This window comes from Echinops telfairi, unplaced genomic scaffold, assembly GCF_000313985.2.
Source record: "Echinops telfairi isolate 266 unplaced genomic scaffold, ASM31398v2 ScPeMD7_1;HRSCAF=3_0, whole genome shotgun sequence".
NCBI lineage: Eukaryota > Metazoa > Chordata > Mammalia > Afrosoricida > Tenrecidae > Echinops > Echinops telfairi.
Window position 1 is genome coordinate 40,922,549 of NW_022103896.1, and position 17,034 is coordinate 40,939,582.

Consider the following 17,034-nt stretch of genomic DNA (forward strand, 5'->3'; position numbering starts at 1 on the left):
CATGATAGGTCAGCGTGGTGGGTCGGACCCTTGGGCCTCTGGACTCATTGTGAACCCTTCCATCATGATAGGTCAGCGTGGTGGGTCGGACCCTTGGGCCTCTGGACTCATTGTCTTCCGTTACCTCCATTCTTCGCTACTCCACACAGGAAGAGAATGATAGCTGTTTCTCAGGTGGCCGAGCTTTTAAGCCCCTAGCCAAAGCAGGATGTAGAACATCGTCTTCACGAACCAGGCCGTCTCATGGGACCTCCTCCATCCGACAGTGTCACTCTGAGGCAGACTCAAACCAGGGGCACTAGCTTTGGCCTGGGGTGTAGTCATCCAGGGTTATGACCTCTAGCTGTCAAATGATGTTTTGACCGCTTTCTCCAGGAATGGTGAGCGAAACCAAATAAAATCACAGATTTCCTTGGCAACATCACAATTTCCTCTTTTATCATGCTGCTGCTTCCGGGTCCCACTGTGAGGAGTTGTGTCTTCTTTATGCTGAGATATAATCCATAGGTCCAGTAGATTCTGCCAAACTGCACCCCCAGAGGTATTTGCTACTTTATATATCAGTAAGGTATAAGATTTCTAAAATAATTTTTTAACTTAAAAAAGGTGAAAGTAGCTAAGAGATAACTTTTAAGGGGAAGGTGAGGTCTTATAAAATACGAAAATGAATGACACCATTTCTAAACAAACATAAAGAGTCTTCGTGGCATAAGCTGGTAACTGGAAGCTCCTAAGCTCAAATCCATCGTATCTCCTGGAGGAGACAAGACCTGAATGTAGCTGGGCTTCCGTAAAGATGGCAGCCTAGGACATCCTACAGGACAGTTCTACTTTGTCATAGAGGGTCACTGTGAGTCAGAATCACACAACGATACAATAACAACACATGATGTGTGTTACTGTGTGATGGCACACAATGACAACACATGAAAGACTATGCTACTGACTCAATAGTAGAAAATCCAAGCAGTAGAACAAGATCGACAATCCTAGTATATATAAGTGCTTCTTTTGTAATACAGTTGGGAAGCATCATAATTCAATGAGGAGAAAGAAGATAAATTATCCAATATGTTGTTTAGTGGAAACTGTGCAGCTGAAAAAAAAGCAATAGTCTCGTTTCCTGCCTTAAAGTGAAGTATTTTTCAGATCGATCATAAAGTTAAATAATAACCATAACACTGTAAGAAATGGACTGGGGATAGGAAAAACTTGTATGCATAGGAGCAATGGAAGAGATACCAAAGTCTAGGATATGTATTCTTTCTTAAATAGAGTTTATTTTAAAAATATTTTAAAATTCTAATGTAAAGAATTTTAAATTCACTTTACTATTTCTTAAAATTCATTTAAAAATTTTAAGTAATTCTTTTTAATGTTTTTAAATTTACAAATTTAAAGAGATGGTAGCTTTTTACTGCCTGAAAGTTGAAGACTTCCAATACATTTTTAAAATTTGAATCTGATAAATACATGGTAAATAATGAAAATTGTTGGCTATAAATAATGATGAGATTAATATACTTTATTGTATTAAGAACTTCAGAAATGTATAAGGGATTATAATACTAAGCATTTATTTACTAAATACCTTATGGGCCATGCATTGATAAAACCAGGCTCAGGGAGAGAACTCAGCCTGGGGACACATGCACGGTCTTAATATAGTGGATGTTTAGCCTGCCTGGCCACCACACATTCAGGACAGCGAGAATATTCGCAGGGGGCCCAAATCTTATTGCCATGTTTACTAATGGTATGACTTGAGCAAATCTCTTCATCTTTATAAGCTTCATATTTCTTTCCTGCAAAATAGAGATAATATTAATCCATACTTCATCAAATTGTCTTGAGTGTTAAATGAGGCAATACATGTCCAATGATAAAAGGAGCAAAGATCGAAGTTGTCAAGGATTTAGTCTTGTTTGGATCCTCAATCAATACTCATGGAAACAGCAGTGAAGAGATCAAAAGATGTGTTGCATTAGGTAATTCTGCTACAGGAGACATTTTTAGAGTATTAAAGGATGAGGATGTTATTTTGAGGACAGAGGTGCACCTGATTCAAGCCATAGTGTTCTCTGGGATGTATGTGAAAGTTGGACGTTGAATAAGGAGGATTGGAAAAGAACCACTGCAAAAAGAGAAAAGAAAGAAAGAAAAGGAGCCACTGCACTTGAAGGACGGTGCCAGTGAAGAACCCTGAAAGTGCCACGGACTGCCATCAAGAACAGACACGTCTGTCCTGGAAGAAGTACGGACAGAGTGCTCCTGAGGAGCACGGGTGCTGAGACTCCGTGCTACGTACTTTGGACATGCTGTCAGGAGAGCCGTGTTCCTGGAGACGGGCATCGAGTTGGGCAAAGCAGAGGGCAGTGAGAAAGAGGAAGGCCCTCAGCAAGAAGGGCTGACACGGGGGCTGCAAACGTCAGCCCAGACGGCGCAAACGGAAGAACAACTGTGAGGACGGTGCAGGGGGGGTGTTTCGTGCTAGGGTCCACAGGGTCACTATGAGTTGCAACCATGGCACCTAAGACAACAACAACAAAAATAAAAACAAAGAGATAATAATATGCACAAACATAAGACTGAGCAAAACAAAGCAACAATAGAAAACAGAACAATAACTCCAACAACAAAAGCCAATGACCCCCCAAAAAAAGAAAGCCTAGAAATAGTTCCAGGTCTGTTTGTTGTCCTTTACAGGTGCTTTCCAGTCGAGTCTGATGGGGCACCAAGCCCTGGCCCCACAGTCTATTTTTGGTGTTCCCTGGGGACTTCATTGCTCTGCTCCCCTTGTTGTTCTGTTGCACGCCCATAGTGTTTTGCCTTGGTGGTGGGGTCTGAGCGGGCACAATTCCTGTAGTGTGTCTCCAGTGTTGTCCCCCGTGGTGCTATGGGTCAGTGAGGGACGTCGTGTCTCATGGTGGGGCCAGCCCTGTGGTCCTCTCTGTGCATTGGCTGATACCAAGGGCTCAAGTCGAAAGAAAAATGCTTCGAAAATGATGATGGCAACATAGGTACAAATCTGCTTGACACAATGGATGGATGTATGGATTGTGATAAGAGTTGTACGAGCCCCCAATAAAATGATTTATAATTAAAAATAAATGAATTAATTAAAAAAGATAAAAACAAAGGCTGGAGGGACGTCTGCCAAATGGGTGACAGCGATGGTCATTTCCGGGCGAGGGGAGGACTGATCAGTTTCACTTTATTCTTTAGAGTGGTCTGTACAATCCAGTTTTCTACAAGGCGCACCTTACTGTTGTGATCAGAAAATGCACTGAAAATCAATATACGCATTCCATAATTGTGAAATTAGTTGCCATGGAAAATAGCAGGAATGAAATAGAAAAAAGAACAGTGTGGGAGTTGCCCAGTGGCTCCGAGAAGAAAATAATCAGGGAACATTTCTGGGAACAATATGTATAGCTTCAGATGTCTGTATCAGTAAATAGAGCGAGTGCGGGCATACCAAGACAAGGCAGTAGCTCTGTGTGCAGCAAACTTTGGGGATCTAGGGACTGAATGTACAACTGTGGTAAGGGCAGGTGATAAGGCCATCATTTTCAAACTTTTCAGCCTCTAAATATTTTGTCCAAATGAAATTTTACCTAGAAGGGCAAATAATCAAAAGACTTGAAGGCAGACTTACTTCCATTGATATGAGGTAGTGAACTTTATTTAATATGGCCCTTTAAGCTATGCACAGTCTTGTGACTCCCATAAAATGATTGGGTAGGATGAATCCAAATAAGGCGTTTGTGGCCCAGCAAAGTGATTGGACAGCCTGCTAATGATGTAAATAAGTTACCTGGAACCTTTGTGGTCTGAGACCAATCAAATAAGGTGTATGGAATCCTAAAGAGGAAATTGTTCGGTTTTGTTACCCCAGAGGCGGAGAGGGAGGACCTTAATTTCACCAAGAAGAGTGAGCAGTGGATCCTGTCTGTTGAAATCAGGGTCCCTGTGCTGAAAACCTCCTAGATCCCAGAGACAGAGAGAGCTGTGCCACTGGAGAAAGCATGAGACAACAAGAAGCAGTGGCAAGTATGGCAGCGAAATAGCAGTAGCCGAACCAGGAGACTAGCCTGGTCTACATAGCGAGACAGTGAAGCACCCTAGGGCAGGAGGCTAAGTGACTGAGACGGTGCCTCTGGGCACTTGGTGGAACCCACTGAGTGAGAGAGCTGAGCATCTTCGGGCCAAGGCCAAGCAGTGGAGTGAAGTGCCCCGGAAGAGCTAAAGAGCTTTGCCCGCTTGCCCAAGCAGGACAGCAGCCAAGGGACCATTGTGCTGAAGAAGCCTGGTTGTGGGCACAACTGATAAGTTATCCTGACCACAGAACTGCCCCGAGTTGTTTCTTTCTTTTTAAAAAAAATCATTTTACTGGGGGCTCATACAGCTCTTATCACAATCCATCCATCCATCCATCCATCCATCCATCCATCCATCCATCCATCCATGTGTTAAGCACATTTGTACATTTGTGTACAAATGTACACAAAATGAGGATGTACACAAATGTTTCAAAACATTTTCAAACATTTTCTTTCTACTTGAGCCCTCGGTATCAGCACCCCAAGTTGTTTCTGATCCTGTTACTTCCATAAACAAAAGCATCCGCCCTGCGCGTGGGCTGTGAGTTCTCGATGGCCACTGCACTGAATGATCAAGCCCAGCAGAGAAGTAGGGAGAGCGGCGGAGGGGACAACGGGTGTCAGAAGTGGTGACAAGTTTGGAGAGAGGGGGTGCATCTGATGCCCACCTCACAGGAATCAGCCTTTGGGTTGATGCCGAGCTTGAGTCTTTCTCCTCTCACTTGTGAAGTTCAACGAGGAATCCGACCACACCATTTTGATACTTGAACTTGGAGTGGAAACACCTGAAACCTGGTCTCAGCGCCTTTTCTCCCCTTCCCATGTGGTTTCTCTAGAACTCAGCTTGAAGCGCCCGCCTCAGTACGGGCAAAAGCACCTGCTGCTGGATAAGAATGGGGAAGCTGTGCTGACTGTGGATGGCAACCTATAACTGCACACACGTGCTTAATAAGCACGAGACTATTAGAAACGGAATCTCAACTGTAGCGCTCAAGATAGGCCACCTGGTCAGATGGAAAAAATGGCTGATGCTGGTGTGATTTAATACAAGCTGGCCAATCAAGGAAAACTCGGGGAACGGATAAGGTTGCGGGTTAAACAGTATAATAGATATAAGTCAGTGCCATTGAACTCTACATGTGGATAATACTGAAATGGAAATGCTTTGTTACATGTATGGCTCCCACAATACACAGAAAGAAAAGGAGAAAAATGGCCTAGGTAGTGGTTCTCAGACTTGTCTGCAACTAGAATCATTTGGGCATTTGGGGATCTTTAAACAATTCCAAAGGTGAGATGACATCCCAGACCAATTAAATGACAGTCTCTGGGAGGGAAGAGCAAGGTACCAGTGCTTTCTCGGAGAGTCCAAAGGGCAGACGTGTTTGGGCACCACTGGTATAAAGGTCAGAGAGAATGGAAGTGATGGGTGACCCGAACTCTATCTGTTAGGATGCACATTTAACTGAAAACAGAACATTTTCCCATTTTTCTCTCTCATAGAAGGAGGGAAAGTCATGGGTTGAGTTGGTCTACCAAACTATGTGTTGAAATCTTACTAACCCTTCTGTGGCTCTAATCTGTGGATCTCCCATTTGGGATAGGACTTTTGTTATGTTAATAAGATCATGCATATAAGTGTAGGGTATGCCCTAAACCTACTCATTTCTTTTTTTTAATTAAAAGTTGTTTTTTTTAACCTACTCATTTCTGATTTGCAAAAGGAGCAGCTTAGACATGGAAGTAAGCACAAATGGGGGTAAAAGATGTCACGTGAAGTCATGTGAAGACCACCAAGGACCCAGGACCACTGGGTGACAGGGCCGGATCTTGGCTCAAAGCCAGGCCTAGGGCCTTCCCCGAGACACAAGACACTGGATGCAGATGTCTGGCCTTCCAAACTGTGAGAAAATAAGGTTCCGTTCTTTACAACCCCCCCTGTGGTATTTAAAGCAGGAACAAAGCCGGGACAACTCAACTCTCTTTCAAGCCCCCACCCCTGCTCTTTTTTAAAGCAAGGAGGAATGTGGGTTGGGCAGATAAAAATGGAAACAGCACTGGGAGCAAGCTTCTTGGCCCCAGAAAGTTTTTTAAAAAATTGAGTTAGGAAGAAAAAGAGAGACGAGGAAAGGAAAAAAAACGAAAACAGAACAGGGCCTTGTTCCACGGCCAAGCCAGGAAGCTGATTTCAAAAGGCCCAAGGAGCAATCGAAAGTCACTTTTTATTATCTAATTACAAATCATCCAGCAAGGGAGAAAGTAGGCTGAATGAGCCGCTCTGGCTGCACAGAAAGCTCGCTGGTCAACCAGACTTTCCTGGAGCACACATCAACTACGGACACAGACAGATGACCAGAGTCAACAGCCGAGAGCAGCATGGCCTGGAACAATGATGTCCAAGCAGCTGACCCCAAGACAGCAACAGAGACTTCTCTTGCTTCTGCGTTTTCCTATGAGATGCTGATGGAAAGGACATGGTTCTTCAAGGAGAGGACGTTTTCAGGTTGAAAAGGTTAGCAGAAGATGAGGATATAAAAGCCAGAATGGGCAACGGGTATATGTAAGAGAATTGTCAAAGGACTGCAAATGCAGCATGTACCCCATGAGAACCCACACAGACGGGGTTTGACCAGCCCGCGTTTTCCTTTTCATTGAGTTCAGATGTCTACAAAAGTAGAAGAGCCAAGAGATGCACTGTCCCCATTTGCCTGGGACTGAGGGAGTTCTCAGGGCACTGGGCTCACACTGCCTCAACCAGGAAAGTCCGAGGCAAGACTGGAATGAGTTGGCTACCTTAGATAGACAGGAGAGCAGAAGAGGACGTTTAGTTCTAAGTTTCAAAAGGAAGGAGATGGATTCTGAAACCTCCCGAGGAGTGAGCTGCACCCCAATCCATGAAGCATATTTGAAAAAATTACAAATGAGATCATGAGTGTGAAAGAGTCCTAAGTGGAAACATATTTTTAAAAATATGAGTTAGTCTCAACACAGTAGCCAGAGAGAGCCCATTGAAAATTTGAAATGGAATTGTAACACTGTGTTTGCTCTAAACTCTGCTCCAGTTCCCTATGGCACAGAGAATAAACGCCAAGGCTCTTACAATGATCTGCAGAGACCGAATCAGGACCTCGCTTGAGTGTTACCTGTCTGGGCCTCAGTGTCTACCATGGTCACCCTCGGTGTGCCTCAGGGCCTTGCCTCGGCGCTGTGAAGAGAGATTCTGCCTTGACTATCCCTTCCCTCCCTCACCTCCTTCAAATCTGATCCAAGGACACTTTCTTGTTGAGACTGTTTTTTCTTATTGCACTTACGCTGGAGACCTTACTGACGTGCATCAAAGACGACAGCTTTCAGCCTGGATTACGCTCAACAGAGAGAAAACAAAAGTCCTCACAACTGGACCACTAAGCAACCTCGTGATGAAAGAAACTATGGAAGTTGTCATTCATTTTCCTTGGTTCCACAACCAAGGCCGGCTCATAGAACCAGCCACCAAGGAGTCAAATGATATCGTTCAGTGGGTGCATCTGTAGCAAAAGACCCCGTTAGCGTGCTGAAAAGCCAGGTGTCATCTTGAGGGGCTGGGCGTGCCTGACCCAAGCCATGGCTTTTTCCAATCGCCTAGTAGGCACTTGCAAGCTCCACGATGAAGAAGACTGAAGAATGGATGCCTTTGAATTATAACACTGGCAAAGAGTATTAAGTAAATCATTGCGGCCAAAAGAATGAACACCACTGCATTGGAAGATGGGTAACCAGAATACTCCTTAGAAGTGAGTATGCAAGACTCCATCTCGCTTACTTTGGACCTATTATCGGGAGGGACCAGTCCCTGGAGAAGGACATGCTGTTTGGTCAAGGAGAAGGCCAGTGATAAAGAGGAAGACCCTGTGGTGGTGGTTAGACTTCATGTCAACTTGCGTTTGTGTAGGCGTGGGGTCCTATCAGGTTGCAGCCTGATGATGCCCCTGGGAGGTGGGGCCTTTCTATAAGAGATACTTGGGGGACCACTTCCCCCCCACCCCCCACCCCATTCTCTCTATCCCTTTGCCTTCCTGCTTGCTGGAACTCTGTACCTGCCTCCAGGGGCAGCCCCATGCAGGCTGCCCAACCCTGGAAGCTGTCAGTGCCCTGCCATGTTGCCACTGACCTGGGATCCACACCACTCTGGCTTATGATCTTCCTGCATCCCGTATCACCTGTCGGCATCGCCAGCCTGCAGCTAGGAGATCTGAAGAGGGCTCTGGCTAGCATCGGACTGGGCTGGGAGGCCTTCTTGATATAAGATTACTTCCTGCTAGATAGCTCTTTCTTACACATACATGAGTATGTATGTATATGGCATGAGTACATGTCTTATACAGACATGAGTATGTCTTGAGACAATCTAGCCTAACCGAACCCTTTATGAGATAGATTGTCACAGGGCTGCAGCAATGGGCTCAAACACAACAACCAGGAGAACAGGGCAGGACCAGGCAACAGTTCGTTTTGTTGGACATGGGCTTTCCCTGGGTTGGAGGCAACGCAATGACTGCTAACAAGACAAGAGGCACAGTGCTCCCCAAGAACCGAAGCTCCATGAGGGCAGTCATGTGTCTTGCTTGTGTCTGTTTTTCTTTTTTTCAGAGTACAGTATACCCAGTGTCTACAGCAGTATCTGGCAGGTTGTAGGTGCTCAATAATTACATTTTGAATGAAGAGATGGTTATTGGTATTGCTCTGAATGGAGTGTGTTGTCAGCATTTAGATGAGAAAACAGTGCCCATCACTAACCAATAAGAGGTTTTTAAAACTGGAAAAGAGTTCTCATGCCCTCCCTGAGGTTTCCCCCAACCAGGCTGCCTACAAACCTCCTTCCAGGGAGGTCTCAGTTCAATAACCAGCATTCTCTGGGCACCTCCATTCAGCCAGTGACAAACCCAACCTGTCATACCTTCATCCAGCACACATCCCTCCATCTGGTCCAGGGGGCCCTCTTTAGTGAATGGGTCCAAGATCTACTGAAGTCTAGATACAGTTGTTAACCATATTTTCCATGCCAGACTAGTCTCCTAAGTGAAATTAAATTATTCTGATGTGACTCATTTTTAGTGGTCAAGAAGTATGAGGGAAGCTCAATTTGTTCTGTTGGTCTCTGCACTAGGAAGTATGTGTCGGTTTAACTTAAGGTATCGTATCCCCGAGTCAGAGCTGTATAAAGTAGAACAGACTGTTGTGGGGTTTAGTGAATTTCCTGTCAGTGAGGGTACTCGGGCATAGGCTGCATTGTGGTAGGGTGGGAATGCTGTGGATGAGCCAGATTAGGTTGAATTTTAAGTCTTCTTCCAATGTGGAAAGTCTTGGATCCATGCAGACAGGGCTACGTGCTTATCAATGGTATATTACAGGGTGTAGGAAGGAAGTGGGCTCAGCAGGTTAGCCACAGCTTAACCATGAAACCTGATGACCAATAGTTTCTAGCTCTTCTACTGCTAATTCAGCATAAAACAATTTCGTTGTTCCGTTTTACTTTCAATACAAGCACCAACATCCGCACAGCACCTTGCCTTTGTGGTTGTGTGCCGTTGAGTTGTTTCCGACTCATAGTAACCCCATAGGCTTGACCAGAACCACCCCCATAGGGTGTCCTGGGCTGTAAACTCTATAGGAGAAGACCACAAGGTCTTTCCGCCCATGGAGAGGCTGGTGGATTCAAACTGGTGACCTTCCAGGTAGCAACCAAGCACTAATGGAAAGATCTGTCCCTCCCCTGACTCCCAGAACCACCAGGGAGTTCTTTTCAGTGCCTATTATGTATTAAAGCATTCTATTTGGAAAACAGAGATAAGAATATCAACCAAGCTATCAGGGGAGTCTGACAAATAATGAGCATAATGAGCTCAAAGCCAGTAAGAGATAAATAGTCCACAGCTGGCTATAGTCACCATTGCACACATTAGAGAGCTCAGTCTCCTTGACACCAAAGACAGGCATCCCTCCCTGTAGAGAGGACTGAAGTCCTTCATCCATCACCCTAGTGAGAGTCACTGAACAGCTGAGAGTGTCTTCTTGCCGAGGTCAGCAGGAAGGGTTACACTTTAGATCGCAAAGTGTCTGGACACGTTATGTACATCAATGGTACCTATGAGCTGGCATCGACTCGATGGTAGTGAGACTGGTTTTATGGTGCTTCCAACCAAGGAGTCCTGGTAGCATAGTGGATTATGTGTTGGCCTGCTAACCCCAAGGTCAGCAGTTTGAACTCACCAGCTGCTCCGCAGGAGAAAGATGAAGGTTTCTGTTCCTGTAAAGATTTAATAAAGCCTCCGAAAGCCACAGGGGCAGTGCTACCTTGTCTGTGGGGTTGCTATGAGACAGAACGGACTTGATGGCCATGAGTTTGGTCTGGCCGCTTTGGGGTCTCCCAGCGTCTCCCTCTAAAGACTACTCACAAACGTGAGTGGGGTTGCTTATGGCAAAGGATTGACATAAAAGGTGGCACTTTTGTGACCCCTCCTTCCCTCTTTTAATTTTTATTATTTGTTTAGGAACATAAAGCTCAATTATCTATACTCTAGTTTAATCATAAATTAATGATGCTTGGAGAACCCACCAGCCACTGCAGAAGAAGGATGTAGCAGTCTGCTGCCATAAAGGTTTACAGCCTCGTGGGCAGACCCCCTCTAACCATAGTCAAAGGACTCAAATGGCTTTGCTCCCGGACAGAGGTTAGTGTAAACTTGATTGTGGCAGATGGATCTACAGTATAATGTGACACCTGGTCAGATGACCTCTTCTTGACCCAACTTAAAATTTGCTCTAGGTGCAAATATTTCTCGCTTGTTCCACAACAGAAATTTCCTCTCTGGCTTTGTTTTGTTTGTTTTTATAATATTGCTGGTGGTCTTTTCTTTCTTGCTCTTTATTTTTATTTTTTATCTTTATATTAGTACTTTTTTCTTTCTGGTTCATTTTGGTTTGTTTTTTATTGTTTCTGTTGGGTTTCCCAGTTCATGAAACACAGAAGGAGTGGATGCAGAGAGACAGTGACTGATGCAATGGTTTAAAGGGGATGAATGAGGGGTAGAGGGCAGGGGCAGTGAGGGAATCGGGGAGCAAATAATGAATGTGGGAGGGGGAAGGAGCACGAGAACAGATCGTGATGATGTATCTACAACTCTTTAAATGTGGCTTACCTGTGGAAGTGCATCTGTGAATTTTATATCAATAAAACTATTAAAATATTTTATTGTTAAAAAAATATTTACAGCCTTGGAAACACCCAGTTCTACCCTGTCCTATAAGGTTGAGATTCAAAAGAGAGTCAACTTGATGCAACATGTTTAGTTTGGTTTCTGGAATATGCATTGACTAGTCTACTATTTTAATATAATAATGGGACACTAATTGGATCAGCTTTCATGTAAAATTTGGTTAAAATCCCATGAAGATGAGCCAAAATTTAAGACACTAGCTGTCATTTATTTTCATTTTTGAAAGTTTCTGAGAAGCACAGACTTGATGAGAAGCACAAAGGCGTTCTCGGTTTGCCAACACTGCAGTGGCAGCAAGGCTGCCAGGCCCGGAACCCCTGTAAGACTCGCTAATGACTAACAGGCTGGCTGCCTAGATCTGAATGTCTACCTCCATCCCATGCTTCTGCCGCCACAACTGGCCTTTGTTCCTATCCCCGTCACAAGCCCGGAGTACTCCACCGTGCCCTGGTTCTTTGAACTGGGCTCCCAGCTGATTTCTCACTCTCACGACTTTGCAAGTACGCTGGGTATCTCCTTTCTCTTGCCAGCCCCCTCCCAAGTCTGGCTCCGTGCTCCGTCTCCAAGCATGATGGGAAGGGGTCCCTTTTCAAAAGGACACACATGCCTGATGATGACTGCGCAGACCCCTCAGCTTTCTCAGAACTCTCCCTGCCACCCCCTGCAGTAAGACAGCCCACTTCTTAGTCTTTTGAGTTTGACGGGGCCTAGAGACAGCTGGACTCCCGGGCTCTACGCCTAGATGGTGAGACCTCCCAGCTGGTTCCCTCCCTCCCCTGATTCCCAGCCAAGCCTCCTCTCTCAGTCCCCCTACACTGCATATCTAGTTCCAGAGCCTGAGCCCAGAGCTCAGACCTCATTGCCTGCACCATCCTGGGACTCGGCATTCTCCACAGCACGTGGAATTCTGGAATAGGGGACAGGCTGAGCTATGGGGTGATGGTATAGCTCTGGGAACTGGGCAGGGGTGGTGGTGGAAAACAAGTGACCCCAACCAGGGAAGGAGTCCTTTAGAGGTAGGAAAGAGTCTGGTCCTGGTCTGTGTTGACTGTAGGCTCCATCCTGGTGATAAGCAACCCCAACTGTTTTCGTCCAATGGTCTCTTCCTTCCTCTAAGTCCTGCCATGATCTGTCTGTGTTGTGCTCTGCGTCATATATGTCTTCACCTGTGCACCATGACTCAGAGGCATCTGTTCTTTGGTCTTTCTTATTCATTGTCTAGTTTTTGAATGCATATTTGGCAATTGAGAAAATCCCTGGCTTGGGTCAGGCACACCCAAGTTCTCAAAATGACATCCTTGCTTTTTAACACTTTAAAACCAAGACAAACTCCCTGCCATCCCATGGATGCCAACTTAGAGTGACTCTGTAGGACAGGACAGAACTGACTATGTGGGTTTTTTGAGACAGTAGTGTTTTACAGGAGTAGAAAGCTTTTTCTTCCTCCGGCAGAACCACTGGTGGTTTGGAACTGCTGACCTTGAGGTGAGAAGCCCAAAGCATAATCATGAGACCATCAGGGCTCCTTATATGAGGTCTTTTAATACTTTATTCTGTGACCAAGCTGATGGGTCTGGCTTGATGTGTCACCTACCAGCTTCCGGTACAAACTTTCAGGAGGCAGGAGCCAGGTCCTGAAGGTTTTGGGGTTGTTAGGTGCCATCGGGTCAGTCCCAGCTCCCAGAGGCCCCCCGGACAACAGAAGGAAACACTCCCCGGTGCCACCCTCACCATGGCTGTTAGGGTTGAGCCCATTGTCTTAAGCGTCTTCCCTGAATTTTTTTATGCACCTTTAAACTGAGCCCTGGAATGCGACCAAGGGAATCCCTGGACAGTACAAGATGAACACACTCAGTGGAAAGGTTGGAGGTTCAAGTCCATGCACAGGCACTTTGGAAGGCAAATCTGGTTATCTAATTCTGAAGATCAGCCACAGAAAACTCTCTGGCACGCAGTCCTCCACTGGCACCCACGGGCTGCAATGAATAGGAATCTACTTGCTAGCATTCGGTCTATATTTAATCAATTCTTCACTAATTTCAAGCCTTTGAAAGAACTTACTCAGCATCTGGCAGTTTGCTAGGTGGTGTATATGAATGACCTCCTCTAGTTCCTGAGTGAATGCTGCAAAGCAGGCAGCATTATCAACCATTCGTACAGGGAGGGAAACTGAGGTTTGCATCGCTGCCCAAGATCATCCAGCTAATGTGCAAGAGCTAGGATTTGAACTGAGGTAGCTCCCCAGGCATCCCGAAGCCTGTGGCTTTGATAAACCAAAACCCAAATTAAACTTACTGCCCCTAAGTGTTTCTGAGACTGTAACTGTTTGGGGGTGTAGAAATCCCCTCTTTCTCACTCAAGGCTGCTGGTAGTTTCAAACTGCTGACCTTGGGGTTCACAGGCCAACGTGTAACCACGATGCCACCAGGGCTCCCTTGTGGCTTTGATGGGAAATGCTTACCCATCAACTCGGCAACCATACCTCCCCAGCCCCTTCTACAAGCCAGGCTGCTCTTTTATAATGCACACTATCTCGAAGACAAGGGGGATAAGTAATAGAGCCGTTCATTCACTCATTCAATCATTCACTTGTTTGTGCAATACTCAAACAGTGAGCATCAACTGCACGCCAGGTAGGTACCAGGCCTGGAGAGCTCAACTACCCTGGTCTGGCTCCTGTCTCTGCTTGTATTTCTTCCTCATCCAGGAACCCTCATTTCAACCTTCTTTGTCTGAAAGATGATGGCTTAGCCTTCAAGGCTTGGGTAACTTCTCCTTCGATAAGGGCATGGTCTTATTCATTTCCGCAGGCCATGCAAGGGGACCCACAAAGATTCCTTTGTCCTCAATGTGCCCCCTTTTTGGTGAATTGAAGCTCTATTTCCTCATGGATGTATGTTTCAGAGATGTCTCACTTATTCTAAATTCATATTAAACTTCACTCTTTAAAAAGGTTGGGGGGAAAATGTTGGGCCTTAATACTAGTACTTTAGAAACTAACTTCTTTCAAGGAACTTCAATCAGCAATTCACAGTCCCTTAGGTGCTCTGGCCTTTATACAGTATATTTTTTAATTGTTTTGGAACCCTTTAGCAAGACTACTGATCCTCTTTACTTTATAGACATTTTTTTGGTTCCCATATACATTTTTATTTTTCCTTCTTATAATATGTTGTGCTTAATTCTTTCTTTTTAAAATCATTTTACTGGGGGCTCGTACAACTCTCATCACAGTCCATCCATCCATCCATTGTGTCAATGTGCTTAATTCTTGAGACATTTTAAAACCATATTGAATTATAAATTTCATCTGGCTGCTCCCATGTCGACTGCAGCTCATAGCAACCCTAGAGGGCAGGGTAGAATTGCTCCTGCGGGTTTCCGAGACTGCAAACACTGATGGGAATGGAAAGCCTGATCCTTGTTCCATGGAGCCACCGGTGGTTTCAAACTGCTGACCTTTTGGTTGGCAGCCCAGCACATCACCACTGTGCCACCAGGGCTCTTTATCAATTATGCTGCAAAGCAACAACTTTGTATTCATCATTTTAAACTCTTCGTCAACCCCCTCAGTAATTTACCCTTCACCCTACTCATTGATTTCTCTTCTCCCTCTCTTGGACTTCGCTCTTCCATGTCACTGAGTGAGCACCATCAACAGTCTAGTCCACTGCCTTATCTGCCCCTGCCCACCCCCTTGGAACTCTCCAGTCTGTTCCCTTTAGTACGAAAATCTTTTCCTTGCTTTTTTTTTTTTTAACTTTATAGACTTTCCTGTTCCAATTTTGGGAGCTCCAATTGACTTTGACTTTGACACATGCAGTAAAAATAAAATATAACTAAATATTGTAATAATACTTTAAGTTTCAAAACGAGCAGTTCTCTGCAAACCTCCCTCCACCTCCTTCTCCCTCCCCAGAAGCAACCATATTCAACCCAGCTCAGCAATTTTCCTGCTCCTGTGGGAAGCTGAAGTTAAGTCCACAAGCCACAAAGCTTCCATGAAGTTATTTCTTAAACCCTATTAATGTTGATAGGCATAGCCGGCTGAGTCACCAGGAAGTCAGGGGTCTGATTGCCAGCACACTCGTCCAGCAGATGCTGAAAAAATCACCCCAGCTACAGATACAACACACCTTCATCAACTCCCTGGAAGGGTGACTTTGAGACACAGTGGGGCCGGAGACACTGGCCTACAGTTTTAAGACAGGTTCAAAAAGGCCTGACCAAAGAGGAATAGGAGCAGAAGGTATTAGACCCCCCTGCCACCTAATCCTAGCAGGATCCCTGGTGGCACAGTTGGTTATGTGTTGAGCTGCTCACTGCAAGGTCAGCAGTTTGAAAACACCAGCCTCTCTAGTGGGGGGAACGATAAGTCTTTCTATCCCCATCAGGAGTTACAGTGTCAGAAACCCCACAGGGGTAGTTCTACCTTGTCCTCTACCTTGTCACTAAGAGATGGAATTGAGTTGAGGGTAGTGAATTTGAATGGATGTAATCATACCTTTATCTCTGTGTAGTCCTTGGGTGGTGCAAACCATTGACTGATAACTGAAAGGTTGGAGGTTCTAACCTACCCACAGGCATCTTGAAAGAAGATCCTGAAGATCTGCTTCCAGAAGGTAGCAGCCGCAGGAAATCCTCTGGAGAGCAGTTGTCCTCCGAGGCACACAGGACTGTCGTGAGGCGCTCGGACTTGATGGCAACAAGGTTGAGTCCAAGCTCGGGTGATTTCCAAAGTCACAACCCCTATATGAACAGCAGCCTTTTTTTTTTTTTTTTTCCGGTTTTGTATCACTTACTTGTGCATGTTTTCTCATCGGGGTTAAGAGAAAATCCTTCATGGCACCGGCAAACGTAGGAGTTATCAGCGTTGACACACTCGTGTTCACATCCATGGTTTTCCGAGGCACAATAGTCCACAGCTGTGGAAAGTAAGACGCATTCTGGGTTGAAGCATACATGTAAATAAGATATAGCCAATTACTATGACCTTTCTAGCCCTAATCCTTCGTGATGATTTTAACCCGGGATTCTCTGTCTGGGTCTAGGGTCCCAATGTCATTCCTGGCACGTCAGCTCACAAGCCACAAACCTGTCACACAATTCAGTAAGTCAATCGGATTTAGAAAAACTGTACAAACATCACCACAATCAATTCTAGAACACTTTCTTCTTCCTTGTGTTCACTGTTAACCATGTGATTATTATTTGTTAATTGGGGCAAAAATATACACAACAAAATATTCTCCAATCAACAATTCCTATATATATAATTGTATAATTCATTGCCATTGATTATACTCTTCATGTTACACAACCGTTATTGATATCCTTTTCCAAATTATTCCACCACCATTAACATAAATCAATGTCCCCCAAGCAAAAACTCTTCCTCCTGCACCTATGGTAACCATTGGTCAAGTTTGGTTTCTTTTTTCTTTCTTTCTTTTTTTTAGTAGTTTTCTTGCTATAGAATTCACACATCACACACTTGCATAGTTAAATCGCTTTTCAAAAGGGTTGCACAAGTCTGGCTAGACCAGAGGATGTACACTGGTACAGATAGGAACTGGAAACACAGGGGATCCAGGGCGGATGATCCCTTCAGGACCAGTGGTGTGAGTGGCGATACTGGGAGGGTAGAGGGAGAGTGGGTAGGAAAGAGGGAACCG

General features: G+C 45.0%; 1 protein-coding gene and 1 non-coding gene across 4 annotated transcripts in view; both read right to left on the reverse strand.

Moving 5' to 3' along the window:
- The window catches only part of MATN2 (matrilin 2), a 191,894-nt gene that overhangs the window by 53,593 nt on the left and 121,267 nt on the right, over positions 1–17,034 (reverse strand). For all 3 annotated transcript variants that reach the window (XM_045284889.1, XM_030886313.2, XM_004697704.2), the window contains exon 6: positions 16,162–16,284. In XM_045284889.1, the coding sequence (XP_045140824.1) occupies positions 16,162–16,284 (123 nt within the window). The remainder of the gene's footprint in view (positions 1–16,161; positions 16,285–17,034) is intronic.
- LOC115868782 lies at positions 1,593–1,723 on the reverse strand. The gene has a single exon (XR_004045769.1). It is a non-coding gene; the product is annotated as a small nucleolar RNA SNORA72 (small nucleolar RNA).